The sequence below is a fragment of the Stegodyphus dumicola genome, chromosome X1 (assembly GCF_044657685.1).
Source record: "Stegodyphus dumicola isolate Sdum_Otavi_A_Nest chromosome X1, ASM4465768v1".
Classification (NCBI taxonomy): domain Eukaryota; kingdom Metazoa; phylum Arthropoda; class Arachnida; order Araneae; family Eresidae; genus Stegodyphus; species Stegodyphus dumicola.
The window spans coordinates 172455004-172481660 of record NC_140780.1 but is presented as its reverse complement, the minus strand read 5'-3'; the positions used below and the strand labels follow the sequence as shown (position 1 = coordinate 172481660).

General features: G+C 35.0%; 1 protein-coding gene across 1 annotated transcript in view; it reads right to left on the bottom strand.

Moving 5' to 3' along the window:
- Window positions 1–3671: 3671 nt before the first annotated feature.
- BNIP3 (BCL2 interacting protein 3) overlaps window positions 3672–26657 on the bottom strand; it is a 43098-nt gene continuing 20112 nt past the window's right edge. Inside the window, exons 4-6 of the mRNA XM_035356755.2 lie at window positions 22992–23071; window positions 15481–15621; window positions 3672–4008 (exon numbers count right to left, since the gene is read on the bottom strand). Of these exons, the coding sequence (XP_035212646.1) occupies window positions 3954–4008; window positions 15481–15621; window positions 22992–23071 (276 nt within the window). The 3' untranslated portion in view covers window positions 3672–3953. The remainder of the gene's footprint in view (window positions 4009–15480; window positions 15622–22991; window positions 23072–26657) is intronic.

The window sequence follows — 26657 nt, the reverse complement described above, 5'->3', positions numbered from 1 at the left end:
GCCTTATGTTGAGCGATCTGTACAAACAGCAGCCTACTTCGTTGAAGGCAGTGATGTAACAGAGGTTGTAAACAGCAGAGGATCACAACTATATGTTGTGATATTTAGGGATTCTTATTAGTTAACACAAATAATGCACTAATCCATAAACAGTCTGAGTGATACGGCAGCTAAGAAATTTTAGAACCACTCCTTTTTTACTGGCCTTTTTCATGTCCTATCATTTCCATGTTAAATTTCGAGACTATTGTAAAATTTGTTTAAGAAATTTTTCGACATACAGTGTAGCAGCAAATACCTGAATGTTTCTGGATAGACCCCTTTTCTAGAAGCACTTCGAAGAAACTGGGAGTTGCTCTCAGTCAAAATTGAAAGGTGATTTAGGCAGATAGCCTTAACGTGCTTTGTCTAAATTAAATAATGCCATTCAATCTCAGAAGTTAGAACTAGAAACTCAGGACAGTGATGCTGAAAGGCTACTATGAGTCTGGAAGACCTTAGTGTTTTGATCTGTCTACTAGCCTCAGCACAGAGTCAAAGACCAGTCAAATGCTCCAAACTAATACTTAATATCTGCTCGTGATATTGTAGATAACTATTAAATCCAAATGCAAACATAAACATTACTACAATGTAAACAGAAATTTCACTCTCAATGGCCACAACCTGAAACTGGAATCTACCACAAAAATTCTAAATAACAATTTCTTAAATCTGTTATTTATCTTAATCAGTATTACCAGCTTCAGTTGACATTTCATATATTTTCAGATATTTTGAAAACTTTTAGATTGCTTTTTTAAAAATATGTAATGTAAAATCCTCTTATTCTCGAATTTGTATAATAATATATAATATCTTACAATTTCATGAGTATCATGAAAACTACACTTGTTGTTTTCAGTGAATTATATACCTTGTTTAATTAGCATACATGAATATATACGTGCTTTGTCTAAATTAAATAATGCCATTCAATCTCAGAAGTTAGAACTAGAAACTCAGGACAGTGATGCTGAAAGGCTACTATGAGTCTGGAAGACCTTAGTGTTTTGATCTGTCTACTAGCCTCAGCACAGAGTCAAAGACAAGTCAAATGCTCCAGACTAATACTTAATATCTGCTCATGATATTGTAGATAACTATTAAATCCAAATGTAAACATAAACATTACTACAATGTAAACAGAAATTTCACTCTCAATGGTCACAACCTGAAACTGGAATCTACCACAAAAATTCTAAATAACAATTTCTTAAATCTGTTATTTATCTTAATCAGTATTACCAGCTTCAGTTGACATTTCATATATTTTCAGATATTTTGAAAACTTTTAGATTGCTTTTTTAAAAATATGTAATGTAAAATCCTCTTATTCTCGAATTTGTATAATAATATATAATATCTTACAATTTCATGATTATCATGAAAACTACACTTGTTGTTTTCAGTGAATTATATACCTTGTTTAATTAGCATACATGAATATATAAACTAATAATTATTTGAATGAGTAAGGGTGTGTTTTTCAGAATAAATGGGAAACGTGCTTTCATGATGAATTATGTATTTTATTTATAACAATCTAAAATAATTGTGCTTTTTCTCCATGGCCACAAAGTTTGCCAGAATCCAAATGCCATTACGTATCAAACTTCATTAAGAAATATGGAAATTGTAAAATAATAAAGATAAGTATTTTTTTTCTATATGTGTCAAAGTAAAACATTTAATGAATAAAAGAGAATATGTTTTCACAGTTTATTCTCAAATTTTGTTTCACTTTTGAAAGCTTTTCCAAAAAACATGGAAGTTTTCATAATTTTTTTTTATTTTAGTTTAAATTAAAATCCAAGGTGCTTAGTAGTTAAATCGCTGAATTAAACACTAAAAAACTTGAATTGCTTGAAATTAATATTGCCCTGAAACTCAATTTTTAGCTGTTGCTTATTAATTTATGTATTTTTGAGTTATGAAAGATATCAAAAACTAGATGCTATATAAAAGGAAGTTTACGAGTTTCATATGTGTGAGAATGGTAAATTGATAAATTTCATTTAATTCTTTAATTCAGTTGTTAACTGTTATTAGTGCTCATGTATATTTCGATAAATATTTAGTAAGTAAAATTTAATTTCAAAATATATTATTTAATAAAAAAATTAGCTGTTTTCAGATTGCCTTTTTAGCCTGCATTTTAATTTGTATTTAAGACCACTGCTCTATTACTCCCCATACCGATTTAATAGTGTTAAGGTAGAGTATTAAATACAGTGTTCTACTTAACTTAATGTCTTTTAAATGACTTTGTTCAGCAGCATGAACTTGTACACTGACATTTTGACACATAGCAGATGCATCCTTCAGGATTCAGTTTATACAAATAGGTGGACTTAACCAATCAACAGTTCCTGATGAAGAAAGCATCACAGACAATTAGTGTTCTTGGACATTTATGGCTTATCTTTTCATATACACTCTCCTAGAAAAGGAAAAGATGAAGGTGAATTCATTGGCAAACACTATATATTTTGGATTCTGTACTATCCAAATTTTATGCTTCTGACACCAGCATTTCATGCAGATCATTAGTTTCGCTATAGCTCTCTCATTACGAATATAAACTCAGTGAAGCTCTCAACAGACAGCTTTTATAAAAATGGGCAAATTTGAGAATACTTAAGTTCTGCTCAGCAATCAGTGTAGCCCCAATATATGAAAAGGACTTCTTGTCCTGGTAAGAGATGCATCAACAATTTGTCTCCTTGAACTCTGATATATACTGTAACTCCTCATGTTTGATGTTAGGCCACCCAAATGGTATAGTGGTTAGGGGAACCGACTGTGATAATGAAGGGCCGAGGTTCGAATGCCGGAGAAGGCATGAATGTAAACTGTCTGTCCGTCATAGGAGGTAACGCTTGCCACTTATTACGTGCCTCCACAATAAAATGGACACCACTTCCAGCCTTGAGTGGCCAATGCTTAGATAAGTGTCCGCCATTCAATGAAAATTTTTTTGATGGTAATATCTCCAATACAAATGAAAATCAAATTTCACACTTTAGTGCTGCTAATAAAAATCAAAATTATTCAAGGTTCACAAGCAAAAATGCATACACTAGCTTTAAGTATGGAGTGCCACATTCACCAAGTGTTTCAATTCCACTAACACAATTCGCCAGGCAACAACAGTCGTAGTGTAGTCTGTATTCTTCGGCTTGTGATGGTGCTCTTCCTATTGTAATGAACTAAACAAGAAGATTCTGCTGCAGTTCTTTCAAAGATGTCATTAACGACCAAATTTATGCTGGTCATTGCCTTGCTCGAAATACCAGTGTCAGGTGAACTTGTTTCAGAACTTCGTAGATGTAAATAGTAAAAGATTCCTCTTCCACTTTTTCTTGTGACCAGCTCAAACAGTTTTCTGGGCCTTTCCGCCCCCCATAAGGTCCACAGCACTTTTAGAGAAGACACGATGATATACAATTTTCAATTTAACCAGTGTAAGATGTAGATCTATGTATCTATATATATAGATATCTATAGAATATATAGATATATCTCTCTCTATATATATATTCTATCTAGCTATCTATCTATATATTCAGATTTAATGTGAAATATAAATTTTGGGCTCAAATCCTTTTATCTCCACATAAAAAAATACATAAGGTAACAACACTTTATTGCTCCAAAATAAAGCAATTTGTTATAAACATGAATGTTTGTTGTCAAGAAATATACAATAGAAAATCGCAGTTAGCACACAGTGAAACTGAAATTTCATATATTTTCATGGCAATTACATAAGTTTGTATTAATATACATAAGAACATTCACCTCAATATCAAAAAAGAAAACAAACTTTACATATCCAAAAGTTTTACAGAAGCAAATATATGAAATAAACCATATTAAAACAAACACCTTCGGATCATAAAGTCAGGAAGTCAATATTTATTCCAATGAAAAAGCTCTGGTCCAATGCGCTTGCTGATATAGAACCTGGAAAGATTAAACTATTTTATGCTCGAGAAATTAAACACACAAGCAAACATCTTTTAAGCTTTTCCCATGTAAATTGCTGAAAAGTACACCATTTTAACCTTTAGTCACTGATTTTCTAGGAAAATATTTTCTCTATTCACTTAAAAGTACAAAAATGTATTTTGCAAGTAAGTATGTCTACAGAAGGATGCTAATAACAGTAAATTAGTTTACTTTTGATTACTTTATTGTATGTATAGTTTGCAGTCTGGAACTGCCAAAACAATTTTCACATATTTTTACTTTTTTCATTTATTGCAGTCCCTTAAAAATGGAAACACCTAATTTTATTACATTTTCCTCAGAAATAAATGATTATTATGAAAACTTATCATATTTCCTTTACAAAAGATCAGAAAGATGTCTCCAGAGTCAATGTTGAGGCCAGATGCCATCAAGAAGGTATCTTATCTCAGAATACTCCAATACTGAAGCAAAAATTGTTTTGGTTAATCAAGTATCTGCCATTTTGGTCAGAGTTTAAGAAGATACATGAAGGTACAGAATTATATGGTTGAGACAAGTTTCAATATTTGCTCCAATTTGTAGAATCTGGAAGCCAAGCTAGACAGTGATTAGGAAGTTACCCAATAACTTAGGAAAAATATTGTCTTTGCCAGCTTTTCAAGAGCATTATGGGGGTGAAGATATTGTTATCGAAGTATATGTCAAGGAATTTTTGAAATTAACAACAGCAAACATTAAAGATAAGGGTAATGACAGATTATCAGTATGTGACTTGTTTACTAAAGTAGAAGTACATTTAAGATAACTAGGGGAATCCATGGGCTTAATGCAGAATGTAATTCAGCCTGGCTATACCCAAATCCTACTTACCTGATGATATTTTAAGAGCATGGCAAAGATACAATGTTGGGGTAAAGGAAGATCTGCTAGTCTCACAAAGTTGAATTTGACATTATTAATGAACTTTCTGAAGCAGGAGGTCGTGGGTGAAGAAAGATTACATTTAGTCAGGTCAGGCTTTGAAAGTATTACCCCAAAAGATAAAGAAAAAATTCAGAAAAGGGATTACAAGTGGCCTACTGCTGCTTCACTCTCCCACCCAAAGAAATTTTATGTGTGTTCTGTGGTAAGTTGCATAAAATTAAAGACTGCATAACACCAGATCATTCTCCCTTGAACAACAAATAAAAGAAGTTAGAGACAAGAAATGTTTATGCTTCAGCATCTATACCAAAATGTGTATAACTTTTGTACGTTGTAATGTCTTCTCAAAACTTCACACAGATCTATTGTGTCCTGAAATAGCAAAAACAAAAGGAACCAGTAATAAAAGCAAACCCTCAGCAAATGTCCAGAATAAACTTGTAAATCAAAAATGTTCAAATGAAGTAGCACTCATGAGAAATATTAATTAGCTCTAAAAATATTGAGGGAAATAAGAAAATTCAGAGTGCTGCTGGACAGTGGGTCCCAAGAATTACATTTTGAAGAGTTACCATGAAGGATCTTGATCTTAGGACTCTCTATATAGAAACTATTACTCACGTGGTATTTGGAGGTGCACAAACAGAAGCTAAACCTCATAGTAAATATAAACTGGGTACACCTGGTAATGATCCTAAATCAATTATCACAGGCAAATTCCTTGACCAGGAAAACATATGTGCGAAAAATCCCTCACATTCCAAAGGGGTCTTTACTAGAAGAACTTAAGACAAAGACTGTGGATATCATATATTGCGACGGGGAATCCAAAAACAGAAATTTTAACTGGCAATGACATTTATGGCAGGTTCTTAATGAGTGGAAACAGGTAGCTAAATCATTGTCTAACGCCAATTTCGACATAGCTTGGATGAACAATTTGCAGTGAGTCAGAGGATCACCCCCAGGTTGTTTGAGTAGTTTTACAGCTACGTTAATGACCAATTTATCTTTGACAGAAATAGCCATTTCAGATTTGTGGTGGCTAGAAACAATAGGATTTAATGATCATGCTCAAAATGTTGTCCAAACCAGCTAGCCTATAACATGTTCCGTGAAGAATTTACTAGAAGTGAGGACAAGCATTACTGTGTCGGTTTTCAATGGATTTGTATTAACCCAAACATCCCCTCAAATAGAAATGAAGCAGAAAGAAGGTTGTTAAGCACTATTAGAAGAAAGAATACAAATAAATTTGCAGATTATGACCTAGTCTTTAAGCCTGAGAGTGCCACTATTTTTATAAAGTCAGTTTTTGACGCATCATGCAAAGTTAGAAGAGAACCACCCCTAAACATCTCTCTCTTCAAAGTGCCTAAATGAATAGAAGAAATTCTGGCTATATTATTGAGATTTTAAGAAAAGGCAACTGCTGTTGTATCCGATGCTAGAAGAGCCTTTGTCCAAACTGAAGTGAAAGAAGACTGTCAGCATAGGAAGTCTATCAGCATTCCAGCGGTGTTAGGAGACACCTGTACCTCATTTCTACTTAATGCAGAGTACCATTTGAACAAGTATCCAAAATGAAGAATAATTACTGACAAAGTTTTGAAGTCCTATACTGACAACTGCATAGTGCATCTGAATTAGAAGAATTTATCTCAACGTCAAAAGAAATTATGGCAGTTTGGTACTGCAGAAGAAATGGAAAAGTTGTGATTTGAGAATAGAAGTTTATTTGAAGGAAATTTACAACACCAGTGTCAGTTTTAGGGATTAGATGGGATAGAAGAGAGTATTGTTTAATGATGTACAATAAATGTGACACAGAAATATAAAATCCTACAAAACAACAGATTTTATAAACTCAAGGTATTTAAGATACCAGCACTGTTGCCAGCCAAGCTAATGATTCAAGAGGCGTGGTCAATTAAGTCAAAACTGGATTCTCTATTTCCAGAGAAGATTCATAAGAACTTCTGGAAACAGGACAGTGAACTTAAACCAACTTAAAGATTGGCAAATGTACAGGTTATGGAAGCAATGAAAAATAGTCCACACGTGTTTTTTGTGACACATGTCAAAGTGCATATGCTGTGAAGATGATAGTAGAATTTCAGTAGAGCTTCTAGACGCAAACTCATGAGTCACTTCAAAAAAGACTTGACAACCCACAACTTGAAATTCTTGTTTGTGTTTTGAGAGCCAGATTAGGAATTTATATTCATGAGGTTTTGGATGTCCCTAGAGTACCAGTTTATTAGACAGACAGTTATAGCATGGACACAAAGAAGTGACCAATGGTGTAATTTAATGAGTAACAGAATAAGAGAGATATGCAAACTCACAACATACCATTGGTGTTATTTTTTCCAAGGGGAATCTCAAGTCAACTGAACTGCCATCTTGTGGTTGTAGCCCTAAATATCTTACCCTGACAGGATGGTGAGAGAGACCAAAATAGTTAAAGGAAGAAGAAAATAACTTGTCCCAGTAGAAACAGGTTCCCAAGAAAGATTTAGGTACAACAGAAAGAAAACTGCAGTATCATTATTTACTTGTATAAAAGTAGACCAATTCATAAATTATGAAAGAATTTCAAAATTTTGTATATTTGTAAATATCATTTGATGGATAAAAATATTTATTTCAAGCTGTAGAAACAGAAATTATGTTTTTCTATCTAAACGTTTTGCTGAAGAAAAGAGAGGCAAAGAAGTTTCTTTAGTCAAGAATACAGTTAGAAAGCTTTGGCTGTGTTTCAAATACTGTTATAGGAATCATTGTTATGAAAGATAAAAATGTATTGATGAAAGAAAAAATGATACGATGAAAGAAAGCCCAATATTTCCAGGAGACCTGTTACAAGAAGCCAGACCAGATCGCAGCGGGACGCTGCTTCTTCCTAAGAAGGGGAAATGTAGCAAAAATCGCTCTTTTCGACCGAGCTCCTCATAGCTTAGCGGAGAAGGCGCAGGACTCGAAACCCGAAAGTACCGGGTTCGAAACCCATCAACGGCAAGATGCCTGATAATTGGTTTTTATGTAAATATCCTTGTTGTTAAGGTTAACTTATTTATGTAAATTTCCTTCTTATTCTTCCAGAACATTCCAAGTCTGGAATGTTTCAGCATGTTCACCAGTTGTATATAAGTAGCTCTTCATTCAGTTCTAGTTCATAAAAAGTCTTGAGTTTAGAATTGTACTTGCCTGTTCATTTGTAGGATTCCCTCATCTACGCGACAGTTTGGTGGAGGCGCCGGGTATTTCTCAGTTACTACGGCAGAGTTACGCCGAAGCCTGCGGATTCGAGGACTTCCTCCTGAGTTCGGGCTCTTACAGGATTCGCGTAAAAGATCGAGAAAGATGGTTGATGAGAAGGAAGAGCAGAATTCTCCAGCAGCCAGTTCCACTTCACGTAATATCGCACCAATACCGATCCTGACGTACCAAATACCCAGAAGCCCGTGTATATTCAGCGTGGATAGCCAAGAAGATACTAATAGATGGCTCAAGGACTTTGATCGAATCGCCAACTATAACCACTGGGATGATCAAATGTGTCTGGCGAACATCATTTTTTATCTTGGCAGAACCGCTCGACAGTGGTTCGATAATAATGAAGATACATTCACCAGTTGGACTGTTTTCAGGACTGCTCTTAAGAACACCTTTTCCCGAGCAGCTGATGTAAAGCGCCAAGCTGAACGAGTACTACTCACACGCGCTCAGCAAATCGATGAGACGTCTGAAGCATACATTCAAGATGTTCTCGCTCTCTGCCGGAAAGCAAACCCATCTATGTCTGAAGACAAAAAAGTAAATGAAAGTCTCATGAAAGGTATTGCTGAAGATTTGTACCAGGTCCTGTCGTTCCAGGACTATGACAGTGTCGATGCCTTCGTGAAACTCTGCCATCACATAGAAAGCCTTCGACGAAGACGTATCGCCTGATCACGATTCCAAAGGCTGCCTAATATCTCTGCGGTGTCGGCCGATGCGGATGCCAGTGAACTAAGGTCTATAGTGCGCACCATCATCAGGGAAGAGCTTTAGAAGGTCCTTATGCAAGTTCAGGGCTACACGAAAATAGAACCCGTAGCACCGAATGACATAGCATCTGTGGTCTGGGAAGAGGTTATAGAGGCACTGGCACCACTCACAGGAGCATGGAGAAGCAAAAACACTACCCAGTGTTCACTTCCAGTTAGGTCGCAACCAAGACGTGAAGCCAGCCAGAGAACTGCTCCACAACGTAGGACAGATCTGTGGAGAACTGACGATAATGTACCTCTCTGTTTTCATTGCGGACATCCAGGACATGTTCCGAGGTACTGTAGGGAAAGACGGCAGATATTTGAAAATGCAAGAACTGCAAAGACGTCCAACCCTCGACGGGACAGGGATACTGAATCTACATACAGCTTTGACGACGAATATGCACAACCTAGTTCTTCCCGAATAAGGAGCAGTTCACCTTATCCGCGACGCTCTCCAACTGCTGACAATCGCAGTCACCAGTACACCGTTCCCCATGCCGAACCAATGAGGAAAACTAGCTCAAGCGACCTGTACAGGAGGTGAGGCCGCAGTTGAAGAAAATCCTCCGACGTACACCACAGCCAAGTTGGAAAAGAATAACACTTTTATCACCGTGAACGGACAGTGAGTGAAAGCCCTTGTTGATTCGGGTGCTGATTATTCTGTCATATCCAAACAGTTATGTCGACTGATAATGCTCCTATGTTTGCTGAGAATGGACCTGTATTAAAAACTGCCTGTGGTAAAACTGTAGCTGCCTCGGGACGCTGCGTATTGAAAGTTGATTTGAATGGGACTAAGAAGCTGTTTGAATTCCTTGTGTTTCCTGAATGTAGTCATCAAATGATACTTGGATGGAACTTTTTCCGTGCCACCGATGTCATTATCGATCGTGGAAATCAAGAATTTACACTTGCAGAAATCCTTCCAGATATTTAATATTTAAATAAGTCACAGCTCTCCTTGTTTGCCACAACCAATTATGTAATTGAAGCAAATATGTGCCTTGAATTCAGAGCTACGGGAAGCAGATGAAGCTATGATTGTGGAAATAGAGTTCTTATGTGCGAAAAAGAACTATTGATACCAGCCTCAATTGTCACTATAGAGGATGGTTGTGGTAAATTATGGGTAACTAATTGTTTTCGACGAACCCAACTGATACCGAAAGGGATGAATGTCGGCTATTTAACGACCATAAAAAAACGACGCTATTTGCTCCCTAAGTGATCAGGCTCCAGCAGGTTCCAAGGGACATAGGTCCAGGAAAAGGTTATCTCAAGAAAACCTAAAAGAGATTTTTGATACTGATTTGACCACTGCTGAGGAAGACGAGCTATTGAGTCTACTACTAGATGAATTTAGTGATATTATTGACTTTAACAGTATTGCGGAAAAATCCCGATGCAATTCTGTGAAGCACAAGATTGATACACGTGACAGTGCACCAATCAAACAAAGGCCATACCGTGTGTCAGCCACTGAGAGGCGTGTGATTGCAGACGAAGTGCAACGAATGCTAAAAGAAGATGTGATACAACCATCAGATAGTCCATGGTCATCTCCAGTCATGCTTGTGAAGAAGAAAAATGGTGAATGGGGTTTTTGTGTCGATTACAGAAAGTTGAACAAGGTAACTAAAAAGGACATCTATCCGTTACCTCGCATCGATGATGCTTTGGACTGCCTGGCTGGTGCAAAACTTTTCTATATGATGGATCTGAAGTCAGGCTACTGGCAAATAGATGTTGATGATAAAGACAGAGAAAAAACAGCTTTTGTGACTCCAGATGGTCTCTATGAATTTAAAGCCATGCCGTTCGGATTATGCAATGCTCCAGCCACATTTGAACGGATGATGGACACGGTACTAAGAGGTTTCAAATGGAATATTTGTCTTTGCTACCTCGACAACATAATCGTGTACGCACCTAATTTCGAAGAACATCAAAAGCATTTGAGAGAAATACTGAAATGTATCCAAAGAGCAGGACTGACGCTAAATTCCAAGAAATGTTCATTCGGCAAAAAGAAACTGACTATACTGGGACACTTAGTCGATCAACATGGGATATATCCCGATAAAGGTAGAGGCTGTAGCAAAGTTCCCTATTCCAAAAAATATCGCCAATATCCGAAGTTTTCTGGGCTTGTGCTCCTACTACCCACGATTTATCCAAAATTTTGCAGATATTGCAAAGCCCCTGCATGACTTGTTGAAGAAAGATGGAAAATTTTCTTGGAACGCATTACAGATTGAATCTTTCACAATGCTCAAAAGGCTGCTGACCAGTGGCACTGTTTTGGGACATTTTATTCCAGACGCAGAAACCAGGATACATTCTGACGCTAGCGGCTATGGTATCGGTGCAGTACTGGTTCAGATCCAGGATGGCAAAGAAAGACCAACAGCCTATGCATCCAGGTCTCTTACTGCAGCTGAAAGGAACTATTCCACCACCGAAAAAGAATGCCTTGTCGTCATCTGGGCAATTAGTAAATTCAGGCCATACCTCTACGGAAAACCCTTCTCGGTAGTCACAGATCACCACTCTTTATGTTGGCTGGCCAATGTTAAGGATCCATCCAGAAGACTTGCACGGTGGGCTCTCAGGTTGCAGGAGTACGACATAAATATCGTCTACAAGAGCGGTCGGAAACACTCCGATGCAGATTCACTATCGAGGAAGCCTCTTGTAGAACCAATAATTGAGAACAATGAAGACATCTTTCTTTGCAGCAATCGTAGATTACGGAAAAGAGCAGCAGGACAAACGATTGAAATCCATCATTACAAGTCTCAAGAGAGGTGACACATATCAAAATTATCAAATAAAAAATGGTATACTGTACAAAAGAAGCTATGATCCTATGGGACAGCAGTGGCTCTTGGTGGTACCAAAGCAACTTCGTAGCGAGGTTCTAAGAAGTCTTCATGATACTACACTACACTTTGATCTTAGCCAAAAGGCCGAGAAGCGATGCTCCGCTGGCCATCTCGGATTTGCCAAAACGTACGACCGAATAAGGAGGAAGTACCATTGGCCAGGGCTATATGGAAGCATACGGCGGTATCACACTGCCGAGAATGCCAAAGACGGAAATCACCGCCGCAACGTCCACCAGGACAACTTCATCCTATAAAACCTCCTGACACACCGTTTACCAAAATTGGAATAGATCTACTTGGACGCTTTCTTGTTACTCGAAATGGGAACCGGTGGATTATAGTTTGCACAGATTACCTTACCAGATTTGCAGTCACAAAGGCAATACCGAAAGCTGAGGGCACCGAAATTGCCAAGTCTATAGTTGAAGAGATTGTACTGAAGCATGGTGCCCCCAAAGAAATGATAAGTGACCGAGGACGCAATTTCCTATCCAATGTTGTTAAAGAAGTAATTCATCTATGCAAGACATCTCATCTGCTGACGACTGCTTACCACCCTCAGACCAATGGCTTAACTGAAAGATTCAATAAAACATTGGCAGACATGTTGTCCATGCACGTAGACGTTGAACAGAAAAATTGGGATACTATTCTACCAACTGTAACCTATGCCTATAATTCAGCCAAACAAGATACAACGGTATTCAGCCCATTCTTTCTCATTTATAGCAGAGATATCCAGACACCTCTCGACATAATTTTCCCATACAGTATCGAAGATAGTTATGCACAACATCTGATTACTAGAGCTGAAGAAGCTAGACAGCTTGCAAAACTCCATATTCTTAAAGCGCAAACCACAGACAAGCACCGATATGACGAGAGACATCGACCTGCCAGCTACAACATCGGAGACTTTGTCTGGGTCTTCACTCCAGTACGAAAGGTTGGGTTATCTGAAAAGCTCCTAAGACGTTACATCGTTCACATGTTGAGGTTGAAGCCCTATCTTGATCCGAAAGTACAACTAGACGATGAAAGAAAGCCCAATATTTCCAGGAGACCTGTTACAAGAAGCCAGACCAGATCGCAGCGGGACGCTGCTTCTTCCTAAGAAGGGGAAATGTAGCAAAAATTGCTCTTTTCGACCGAGCTCCTCATAGCTTAGCGGAGAAGGCACAGGACTCGAAACCCGAAAGTACCGGGTTCGAAACCCATCAACGGCAAGATGCCTGATAATTGGTTTTTATGTAAATATCCTTGTTGTTAAGGTTAACTTATTTATGTAAATTTCCTTCTTATTCTTCCAGAACATTCCAAGTCTGGAATGTTTCAGCATGTTCACCAGCTGTATATAAGTAGCTCTTCATTCAGTTCTAGTTAATAAAAAGTCTTGAGTTTAGACTTGTACTTGCCTGTTCATTTGTAGGATTCCCTCATCTACACGACAATATTATGTAGTAAAATGTCTAATTTGAGACGGTCATTTATAAGCTATCATGTTGCTCTTCAAACTGTTGGTTCCACCATATGAGAAAATTATTGGATTGTTTTTGCTAAGTGTAACATCCTTAGGGAATTGTCAAAATAAATGAAATGCCAAATGTTTACACAAAACTGCTTCTCTCTCCACCCTATTCATCTTCCATTAGACCAGGTCAGGGTCTCAAAAGTTTTTGAAGTTGTGGACATTGATTTATGCTCTTTCTGAAGAACAAATCAAAATTATTGATTGTCATTTTCGCAGGCGCTGTGTATCGAGCCATACAATTGGAACTGGAGACCAATTTGTCAACAGAAGGCTTCATCCATGTCCTCAGAAGATTTATAGCAAGAACTGGGATTTTTAACAATTTTCAACAAAAACGGAACTAACTTTCGGGGGATCAACAATCTTGAAATCATTAAAATGGAGTCACACAGAAAATTCTGAATTGAAGACCTTTTAACAATATTATGTGAAGGTAGAATGAATAATCGACTCCTTACATACACTACAGATGAGTTTGATAAATCTATTCCTTTGACTCTCATCTTTTATTCAAGATATCTAAGAAACTGAGATAACTGACTTAGCGAAAATTAATTCCCAGAAGCTTCAAAAAAAGATACTAAACATGCCAAAATATTAAGGATAATTGAAAAAGAAATTCAAAGAAAATATATTTGGAAACCATCATTATCATTCAGAAATTGAAGGAAAAAGCTCAAGTTATCCAGACAGACAGTATAGTATTAATTGAACCAGACGATCGAAAGAGAATTGGCCTATCCAAGTAAAGGAAGCTGTGCATGAGTAGCAGAGGTACATCTCGAAGAACTTCTGTATGCCCATTTCATAAACTTTAGCCCACGGAGATGTCCAGGAATGATGATTCGCGCAACCAGTTAATGTACTGTATGAATATTTTGAAATTCAATTTTAGGACTCTAATTGCTTACTGTGTGAAATTTCTTCAGAAAATGGTTTATTTTTATTATTGTTCATTATATTAATTTTTGAGTAATAAATTTAATTTTGTGTTTAATTTCTGGCTTTCACCATAAATTAATTGGGGAAGTATGTTAGGAATTAAGCTAACATATTTTTTCTCCTCTCTACACAACACCAGTGGTTTCACAAGTGAAATAAATTCAACTTGTTTTTGGCATGTTTGCTGAACAGTTAATTACATTTTGCCTTCATTCCAGTACAAGCATGTAGAACCTGCAGAGTTGGGCTTTTTGGCCTATGAGTTTATTTTTACAGCCACAAATAACACATAGATAGTGGGCTGTATTACTCATGAAACTGTTACTAAATATTTGCGTTCTCCTTCATTTTTTATGTGATGTGTAAGTTAAAAATGTAAAATGTCAGAAAAAAATGTTCTGTGTTTCATGGAGATCTCTTTTTCAGCTAAGACATCACCACAAATTAGTCATAGTCTTTGCCTAGAAGAAAAGGTAATAAATCTTTCTTCTTTTCAAACAAAATTTATAATAGAACCTGCATTTGTCAGTGGAGTCTGAGAATGTTTATCAACAGCTATTAACTAAATCCAGTTTATCAACCAGGATTTAGTTGAGTAAGTCTTATGTTTCTCACACTGAAAAAACCTAACAGTCCAATTTAAGCAGATATTATTTTTACCCTATTAATTATAATCATGAACTGTATTAGGAACTATGCATTTCAGTTTTCATCCAACTTCTGCCTAAACATCATATTCATTTAATTTAATAATTAATTCATTTAATTTCATTAATAATAATTTAAATTATTATTAATGAAATATAATTCATTAATCTAAAATTATAATATAATTCATTAATCTAAAATTTATCTACATTAACAGTTCTCATAAGCACTTACAAATTAACAAAGCACCACTGAGTAAGTACCACTTTAAAACCTGCAAGTAACTGATGATGATCAAATGAAAATATTCAGAAACTTGACACATATTTAATACATTCTGTGGTGAATGGGATACATGATTCAAAAGAGGAGAGGGGCAAAATTACCAATTTCAATTTATAAAAGATTAATATAACTCAGGTTTAATCCTGAAATATAATTAAAAATTTTAGATAATCAAATAAACTAATATATTACAAAAACATACCCAATGCCAGTTCCAATCAAAACAGAGATTAAGTTGGATACAATGAGAATAGTCAACATTTCAGTTGAGAAAAGACCACTCTTAGCTGCTCTGGAATTTCGCAAACTCAGGGTAGGCTTTGGATGAAGCAGCTTCCATTCCCTACGAATGCAGAATAAGTAATACAGATTACTTTCAATCAAGCAGCTAAAAACATCAAAATGATTAGTTATTATTTGATTGATCCTTATTCATCAAAAAAACATTACTTCTGAATAAATTATCACACTGTAACCCACTCAATTAAATTTTAAAGTAATTTATTGAAAATACAAGCAATTCCCCCCCCCCCGGTTATTCTGACATTTGTGACATTGAACATAGCAATCTGCAAGTAAAGACTAAAATGAATTAGTGAAACCAAAGCTAGCAGTGGGAGTGGTTCTTTTTTACACTACAGCTCATGTAAAATTTTAAAAATGTATTTTAGCTCTCCAAATATGGATTTCAACAATATAGTTCTCACCCTTCTGATGTCACAAATGTAATCATTTATGGACAATCTAAATTTTCAAATGATCTATCTTATGTATAAGCTGTTGCTAAAATGAATATAAATATATTTAATTTAAATATTAATTAAATATATAACATACATATGCCATATAAGGCCTAAGGAAAATCTCAAAATTCTCCAATTTCCCACATTTTTCACTAGAAACAGATGTTAAAAATTGTTTTTAAGTAAAGCTATGATTGGTTAAATGTACAGCGAAAGCTCGACTATTCCGAAAGTTTGGGAAATGCCAAATGCTGGATATGTGAAAATTCCGGTTGGCAACCATATAAAAAATGCAAATCAGGGTAGAAAAGCCAAATGAATGGAAGAATAAATTTTTGATCTAAAATAAAATAATAATAATAATAAAAAATAAAAAAAAAAAAAACCAGCCTGAATATGAAGAAAAAATTCAGACATAAAAGATGATGCATTTTTGTATGCCTTAAAAACATGAAAGGTAAACATATTCAGTTATGATATACGTTAACATGAAAGCTGGTGGTGATCCTGCTAACCTTCTGCAAATCATTCCAGCATAAATTTGAAGGAATTGATCATTCATCATTTAGGTTGATAACCAAGAGATAAGAGTTATGGATAAAGCATGCAAAAAATTAAAATGCTTGTCATAATGTATGTAATGTAATAAAGCATCCTGTAATTTTGTAAATATTTCACTACTTGTTGCTCAGCTTAGCAAAAGTCTCAGTTTTAATAATTTTTTTCTAAAATGCAAGGAAAGCAAATAAATAGTTAAATTATATGCTCCATCATAAAAACTTCAAGATTAGATTTAGACAAAACCAAGGCGAAGAACCTATGCTTGTATAGTGATGCCATTAGTAATTAGAGCTAAATCACACTGATGACAGACAGTACTTGTTTGTTCTGACTTGTAGACCTACACATGCTTTGTGATGGCTTCACAAGACTTACTGCTTAATTTTTTGTCTTAAAATGAGTTTCTAAAATTTCAAGATGAATGTTGGATACTCAGGCTTTTACTTTATTATGAATAAATACAAGACAATTAAAGAATTTTATAGAAAACTTAGAAATACATCCCCAAGGTGGGAATGATTGAAAGAGTAACTAGAAATCTGAAACTTTCTATACTTGACTGAAATTTTATGCTTGTAGAACTTATCTACTTTGAAAAGCAGTACCGGGGAGGGGATATTAAATGAAAAAGTTTTCCGAACCATATTTCTAGCAATTTAAAATTTCAACATTCATAGTTTGTTAAAATTAGTAAAAAAGCAACCCATAACTTGGGGAAGATTTTGAATAAATCTTTAGTGATTTCAAGGGCAAGAAGACACAGATCTCTCTTCTTCAAAAGAAATTTAAAAACTTATATTGGCATGCTTCTCTTCCATTTGATTTGTAATTTTTGCTGAGTATAATACTTCATATGTCTTCTTTAATCTTCAGCTAATTTGGAACATATACAGTCACTTTGTTAAGAGTAGCCAAGAAAACATTTATTTCAGTAATTCTGATTTCATCAACATTATTATCAACTACTTTTTTTCAGTTTTCTAATTGCTTAACTGCATAACTTCTATGCTGCATTTCTAGATTCTGGGTCTTTTAACAACTCTACAGTTTGCATTTTCTTAAGCTAGTCTTTTACTTAACTTTTATATATATATATACACATATTTTCCTTTTCTGATTTGCAATCTTGTCTTTTCTTTTCTCCTTTACTACTCGAGATGCTTCTTTTTATTGCTTATATAAACTGAATATTCTAACTTGACCTAATAACTGTTTAGTGACTTTTATAAATGCAGTTTTTGAATTATATGTAAACTGACTGCATCTTCATAAATTTGAATTAATACATAAATCTAAGAATGAACAATTACCTTTAGTCACATTACTTGAAAAATTTCTTTTCAGCTTTGCCCTTTTGCAGATGATAAAATGAACAAGGTTTCACATACTATAAATCTTCAACTTTTGAAATTTTGCTCAAATTCCTAATATTATGATTTATACTGTGAGCATAAGTTGTATGAATAATATCATAATTATGCAAATACAACAACAATTCCTTCACTTTTATCAATATTGGAAGCTGTTTTACACTTTTGTAGTAAGCAACCAGGACTGCAGAAAGTACAAACTTTAAACTTAAATTATCAAAAGATTTAACAAAAATAAGTAGAGTTAAACTGGGTCAGCTAATTCAAATACAGAAAAGCACACAAGAGCTGTCTGCCTAACAGAAGGGATGCCTTTGTGGAGGACTTTCTAAAGAAAATCGGCTCATATTCGAAACAGCATGAAAACTAGATTAGTCATAGGAAGTTTCACAATTACACAGTATTTCAAGTGACAAGTTAGAAGCTTCTAATTGTCGATCAAGATCAAAGTAATAGGTACCATAAAATTTATGTGTTTATGAGAAATGCAAAACGGTGAACCCATTATACACAGATACCATGGTCACAAGGTTAAACTCAATGAATGAATTTGCCTTTTGGCATCTTACTTTATTTCAAAGATGTATTTTTCAGTGCTTCTCCCCTTTGGTTTCTTGTATTTTGGAACTAAACGTTTGCTTCTTTGTTGGAAAACTTTTGGCAATCATGAACCCCCAGAATGCAAAAATATTAACTACACAACTGGTTTGACAACACGTTCTTTTAAAACATTATAAGAAACATAAGATATTCAACAAATTTATCTTACAACATGCAATATAAAGTCCAAACTTTGGAATGATCTGCTATCTGGTTTTACACAGTATAGAAATGGTGAATATAATATGAAAAAAAGCAAGTATGCTGTAAAATCAATTTTTGCCCTGAGTGGTTGATATTTCTTTTGCTCAGAAATACTATTATTTGCAGCAATATTCAATCTTCTTGATGTTGCATTTATACACTTACTGGCAAGCGAATATTTTTACCCGAGTGACTAAAGAAAGGGGACCATTGTTATAAATTACCCACCTTCGTACACAACTTCTGAAGTCTTAAAATAGGTTTATTTGTAGTGGAGTGCTGTATACAGGATGATTAAAAAATATAAAGGCAGGTACAAGGGATCACTGTAACAATATTTGGCAGCTGAATATGCTTATGAAAAATGTCATGTTGATGACACACAGGGCACTGTTGAGTTATAAACAGTATTTTGTTGACATAAATCATCATTCGGTGAGCAAATTTGAAAGGCATACATTCCTACATTAATGTGTAGCATGCTGATGTGCATTTTATCTATAAGGAACGTAGGTGAAAAAGGAGCACATTTGCTCAAAGGTTTGTTTTATTTAATTATGGCAAAGCACTCAAGGGCTATCTGCCTAATGGAAGGGGAGCCTTCATGGAGGACTTTCTGATGGAAACTAGCTCGTATGCACATTACACATGGGAAAAACACCAAAACGCCCGTATAGCCAGCTTGCTTGCCTGGAATTTAACTCAGGTCAGAACTACCAACATTTAGTGACTTGACCATGGTTTTGGTGATTAATTCTTTTGCAAATGTAGTGAGGAATAACTGAAAGTCACAAAACTTGATGACAGTTTGGCAACATTTTCATCCAGTCCCTGTATACTGTAATGGGTATTGCAATTAAATAAGTAATTGGTTTGGTTTATTTTAATTATGGCAAAGAATGCAATGGTTATCTGCCCAAGTGGTGGGATGCCTTCAGGGAGGACTTTCTAAGGGAAACTGGCTCGTATGCTACTTACACATGCAGAAAATCATGAAAACTCACAATAAGACAGCCCATTCAGCTGGAAATGAACCCAGGTTGGAACTATCGGTGTTCGGCGACTTTACCATTTAGCGGCTGGTGGGCATACTGGCAAGACTTGGTTGTAAAAGACACTTGAATCAAACTCCTGGGCGATAGGTGTATTCTGAGTAGGACAGATAGCAATTTCATGGCTTTTGATCGCATAACATGGCATTATTTTAAAAGGGAAAACAGTGAAAACTAATTCTCATGGGAGACGTGAGCGAGTCTTAAAGCCTGAGTTACTCTGTGAAAACCAGGTCAGTACACTGACAATAAATGAGCTACTGTACAACATTGAAGAAAAGTTGCAGTAGTCAGGTGGCATGAAGCAATTATAGGCATAATGTGGCATACTTGTAAATGATCCTTGATGTAACTGTAACCATATCCAGCCGTTTTGAGAAGTGGAAGGTATTAGAGATTTCTTGGCGGTCGGGGGAAACTATACAAGAGCAAAGAGCAGTTTCTGAGTTGTTCAGTTTTAACGCGAGTTCTGATTACTGAGATATCTCCGTGTTACCTTTGATCTTTAGATGTGCTTTGCACTGCATTGGGTTTAACATTCTTAGTAGATTGAAGTGTAACTACTGAATGTACTGTGATATGAGTATCAAAGAAATATACCAAAAAATACCAAAAGAAGTGTTTCTTCTGGTAAAATAAATTTTATAAAGTTGTCTTTGGTTCTACATGCATTCAATTCATTACGAACCCATAAGCACACAACAATATTGTTATCTCATCAGAATTCAAATTTGAGTTTTCCAATTATGCCAAAAAGAGTTTCTACTTCTAGAGCTGTTGCAGCATCATCAAAATGAAGGCATATTTTGATGTCAATCAAGTAAAAAGTAGAACTACTGCATAAAAATGGAAAAAAGGACATTCATGGCAAAAATATGCAAGGAGTACAGCAATGAAAAATACACAAATACATATATACAGTACAAAGTCCGTAATCCGGACGTCCATTATCCGGAATGATCTATAACCCGGACCTCAAAGCCACAAACTTATGCATGCGCATAAAGCGTTTACACATGCGCACTTCCGATCACTTTGAGCTCAGACCTTGTACTATAATCGTTATTTCATCTACTGCTTTTTTAATTCAGATTTCAAATTAATAGCTGGCAGTACATAATAAATAAAAAAATTTTAAATGAAGAAAAGTAAAAATATGACTGAATTCACTGATTTAATAAACTTACAAAAGTTATGAGCTTAAAGAACATACTTTAGCCACACTTTTAGTTTCTAAGCTCTGCTCTTATTTGTGGAGTGATCAGCAACACTGGATCCCATATCACTAGGGCTATATTCACATCAGAGAAGACAGCCACATTATTAAAAGAACATTCATAAGCATATAGTGTGTGTGTGGCATGGGGGTACTTAAGATATTGGTGAGTCAAAAGTCCTCGAGAGGTTTTTGTGGTAGGGGAAGAGAAGTGAAAGGCATTTTGATACATTCCTGAGACTGTTCTCTATTAAAATCTTGGATGGACCCCCCCATCTCACAAGTTTACAGTCATGACAGCTCCCATTCCTAGTTCACAACCCTCCAGATCCATGGTTTACAACAGAGGAGAAAAGTTCTTTGAAGCTTGAAAATGTATGTCAAGTTATTAAAAAAAAACTGTGGGAAAATATGAAGCACAGCCAGTGAAACAAGGTAGGCACTATTCCCACAGTAATCATGTCTATATGTACATGCATATACTTTTCTAACAGATGTAACTAAATAAGAGAGAGAGGTTTGAAAATGGTCATCTTTGGACATTCATATGTTCTAAGGGTCATAAGGGTTCTAAGGGACACTCACATGTTCCACTGCTTAGAATTTTGCTACTTTTCTGCATGATGGTTATAAAAATGTCAGCCGAGGACCGTGGCTATCCATGGTCAAAACAACTAGCTCCTTCCCTTCATACACAGGTTTTCCACTTAAAATTTCCCTCAGATCTGCTTTTAACAATCTCTGTTCTCATTAATGACATTTCATCATTTATGAGAACAAAGAGAACTAGAACTTTGTAATCAGAAATTATTTATTTATATTACAATGGCTTCCAAATATATGAGTAGTGATGCTACCAGTGCTTTTTAAAAAAAAGTTATCATGTCTTATCCATTAGTGACAAAGCAAAAATTTTGGATTGCAAACTTTGCATTATATTAACAGTACAGCATATAAAGCTGATATAACCATTTTACTGTTATTTATTAATAATGGTAATGAACACCCTGTTCTACAAAGTATTTGCTGTTATCCATAGTTTTAACTTATTCAGCAGTAGCTTTTGGAATGAACTACCTGTGGATATGGGGCACTCATGTAATTCAGTCGCAATATACTGGGCAAAGCTCTCAGTGAAGAGATGGCTAAATGAGTGTGGGTATTAGCCATTTCCAATGAATGCATTAAATTGCAAGTGTCCAGCCATTTCTGACAGCAATAGTTTCTACGTAAACAGTTGAAACCTTTTTTTTTTTTTTTTGTAAGATTCAAAACTATAACAACTTCCAAAAAGATCATGAACACTAATATTTTCAGTAAATTCAGCACACTATGTGAATAAACAAATGCTTATATTTTATTTTATTAAACTTTTGAAACTTTGATCTAGCAGGATTAATGTGCATGGATTATAACAAATGATGAAATATTGTGTGAACCCATAAATAATGTGATTATTTTCAATTGAACTAAAAATTAGAGGGGGACAAGATAAACTACTTTCACCAACTTGCTATAAAAATGGGTAGAAATCTTACTGTGTTCTTAAAAAAGTATGTTTTGCTGCCTAGAATCCACAGAAACGCAAACATATGGCAGGAAAGAAAAAACAAAATTTAATTATAAATCTGTTTCTTACAAAATTAGAGTATATTCTGCAGACAAAAGTTATATTATTAAATTATTGACTTAAATGATCATAGATTTCCAAGACATTATTAAAGCTTAATTTTACCATTTCTACATTTTTTGTTAATGGTATCTTTTTTATCACTTCCATGCTATCAACAGAACTTAAAAAAGCTAAAAAGTTATACCTTGTAACACTTACACACATTTATTAGAAGTAACTAAGTACCGTTTAAGTATTCATAAATGAAGTGAATATGAATTAAACAAATATGAGTCTTGGAAAATTTTCATGACATGAAAAATCTTCACACAATTATACAAAGGACTAAACTTACTTTGGGGGTCTTTGATCAGGTTTGCTACTCCAGTCCCAAATCCAGTCAGTACTACCATGCCTCCTTTGCCCAACATCAAACTAAGTATCATACAATTTAAAATTTTAGTAATTACCTTACTATTTTAGACTACAGTTTCAATACATTATATAAATACTTCATTATTCATAAAAAAAAAAAAAAAAAAAAAAAAAAAAATAAATGTTGTTATTTATACATACACACTCGGACAGGTTCAAAATCTTTAGAATTTAAATAATTTATACTAATCAATAGTAATTTTGCATTCTACTCAAAGATAAAGTAAGCCTACAGTTCTGTGAATGCCATTATCTATTGCCGAGTGCATGGATTATAACAAATGATGAAATATTGTGTAAACCCATAAATAATGTGATTATTTTCAATTGAACTAAAAATTGGAGGGGGACAAGATAAACTACTTCCACTAACTTGCTATAAAAATGGGTAGAAACCTTACTGTGTTCTTATTCTTGCAGCAAGTTCTAAAGAGTGTAGCAACAGTCTAAAAAGTAAAGTAACAATATATTTTAAGTTATTTTTTTAAAGTGAATATGAAAAAAAAAAGCCAATTTGGCCTATTTTGTTTCAGTTAGGTAATTAATAACATGAATATTAATGCAGTATATTGCAATCAGACAATAATGCAGTATATTGCAATCAGACAATAAGCACAAGCTAGCAAAGGGTGGCTCCAGAAATTCCTAGCTGGAAAATAACCTAGAATATTCAGAGAGCTTAACAAGGATATCCTGCAAATCCTGGTGGAATAAAAATCCCATAATAACTACAGTACAAAGTCCGTAATCCAGACTCGTCAGGACTTCGGCGATTCCGGATTAAGGTTTTTTCCGGATTACAGATCATCAATTTAAATCTGGTAAGATGGCATGCAGGAATTATACAATTAAAAATATGAAACCTTAATTTATGAAATAAAGAGCAATTATGATCTAAAGGGTATCAAAATTTACAAAAAAAAAAAACTTAATATTTATTTGTTTACGTTATTAAATATTTCTTTCAATGTAAGTTGTTAAAGTTGCTTTGTTTTTCGTGCATGCGTAAACATTAAATGCGCATGTGTAGCATTAAACGCACATGTATAAAGGATACAAAAAAAAAGTTTGTGGCTTTGAGGTCTCGATTATAGATCATTCCGGATAATGGACGTCCGGATTACAGATTTTGTACTGTATTAAGATCTTGCAGAGGATGAAGCAGCGTATATTTTAGATTAAAGGAAAACTTTATTTACTTTGATTTTGAAAAACAAATGTAGAAAAAGAATCACATTATTTATGGGATGACCCAACATTAGTTAGCTAAAAGCATAGGAAAAACACCCATATTTTAGATAAATTTTCATGAATAAGAGTGACGAAAATGCTGGACATTTTTGTTGGTCTATATGAAGCTCATCTCAGCCAAATGTTTTTGAACATAAATGCTGTTGCAGCAGTTTGTAATTATTTATATTTAACTACATACAGTTACACCTAAAACAAGGTAAGAATATTTAGGTGGGTGGCAATATATTACAGTACAAAGTCCGAGATACGGACTCATTGGGACTTCTGCGATTCCGAATTTTTTTCAATACAAGATCATCAGTTTAAATCTAGTAGGATGGCATGCAGAAATTATAAAAATGTGAAATCGTGATTTATGAAATAATGAAGCATTTATGATCTAAAGTGTATCAAAATTTACAAGAAAAACGTTTAATATTTATTTGTTTACTTTATTAAACATTTCTTTCAATGTAAGCTGTTTAATCTCTTTAATTCTGTAGACAGACATAATTTCTTGTTTAGTTACATTGTTGAAGTCCTGTAATTGTCGTGTTGAGATTCTGACTAACTCGTCAATCAAAATTTTTCGTTTTCAGCAACCTCTCTGTCACTTTCTTCACTATCCGAAGCGGTATTTTCTGGATCTAGAACTGTACTAGGGGAAAATTTCTACAGGTTTTCACCATCCATTAATTGATTGATGATTGAGGAGCATTGTCATCACAATGAAAAACTTCTTTTATAACATCTTCATTTATTACCACTTTTCCAAATTTCTTTACAAAATCTGTTAACTGGAAAATTTCACCTTTGGTTTGCGATATCCGTAAACCTTTAAAGTTCACGGCTATCATCATAAAATGTAGCTATCGTTCACTATACATGTTTGGCTATGTATTGTGAGATTGGCGACTAACGACAAGTTGTTCTGCTAAATTTTATCTTGCTTCTGTTGTGCACTGAGACAATTAAGCCTGAAATGTATTAACACTTATGGCTATTTTTTGCACATGCTTAAGGCTTATCAGAATCAAAATAAATTCCCACATAAACTTAAGGTTTATTGAGAGCTTGCGCTAGATATCTTACTGCCTGATGCAGTCTCTGTGGGTCCTATGTCAACATAAAAGGCTACCATACTCTTTATTATTCAATTACTAACACACACACAAAAAAAAAAGTGCTTAGGCATTGCTACATGAGTCATTAGTCAAACTGTCATGTTGATAAACATGCAATGATGAAGGTTTGGTTATTTAGCTACGGCAAAGCCTCGAGGGCTATCTGCCTAAGGGGAGGGATGCCTTCGTGGAGGACCTTCCAAGGGAAACTGGCTCATATACACGTTACATATGGGGAAAACCACAAAAACGCCCATGCAGCCAGCCCGTTCGCGGATTCGAACCTTGTACCGAACTAACAGTGTTCAGCGACTTTACGGCTCGGCCGCGGGTAGGCAATGCAGTGATGAAAGCAAAATATAATAAATAATGATTCACGAGGTTGGCGTCAAGGATATAAAATATTAGTAGGTTAATTATTGGATTAGTTATTTTGAGCCAAAAAAAGTGCGAAAATCCGAGTCAGTGAAAGTCAAAGAAAATTTCTTCTTGACACGTGTTCCTCAATTTCCTGTACACATCGAGGAGGGGTAAAATTCATGCCGGCAGGTTCCATTGCCAAATCCCTTGGCGAATTTTCCCTCCACTCTCCAGCGGTGTAATAGCAAACTGCTTTACATTATGTCTATGGAACCTTTCCTTCTTTACATAGATGTTCTTTGTTCCAAATTCTGGCTTTGGTGACCGATATTTCGCGCATGCGCAGCTGTTTTCCTCTATGTTGGAACGGAGCCACTCCTGTTGCGGAGTTTTCTTTCTTAACAATACATATTCTTTGATTCTAACCCCCATAGTAACATAGACTAGAATTAAACCAATTTCGTTTTATAAGAGAATAAGTATTTTGTTTAGTTCAACATGCACTGCACATGCGCATGCTATTCTTAAGGTAACTGGAAACCAAGGTTGCTGGAAACTTATTTTGCCTTTCTAAAAGACAATCTAATTGGAGCTGCGAAAATTGGCTCTATGAATGACGCTCACGCAATACAGAATTCACCAAGAAAGTAACCGCTACCAACGTTGGCACAAAACTCACTTTGAGGAAGGGTCGTCGTATTAAATTCCCTGACTTTTCAAGATTTTGACTCCCTGAATTTTTTGGTCAAATTTCGAATTCCCTGACTTTTTTCCAGTTTTCCAGGTAGCATGGCAGCCCTGGGTTAGACTAAATACCTCCATCCTTTCCTTTCATAAATCTAACAACACATTGCAAGAAACAGGTTTGC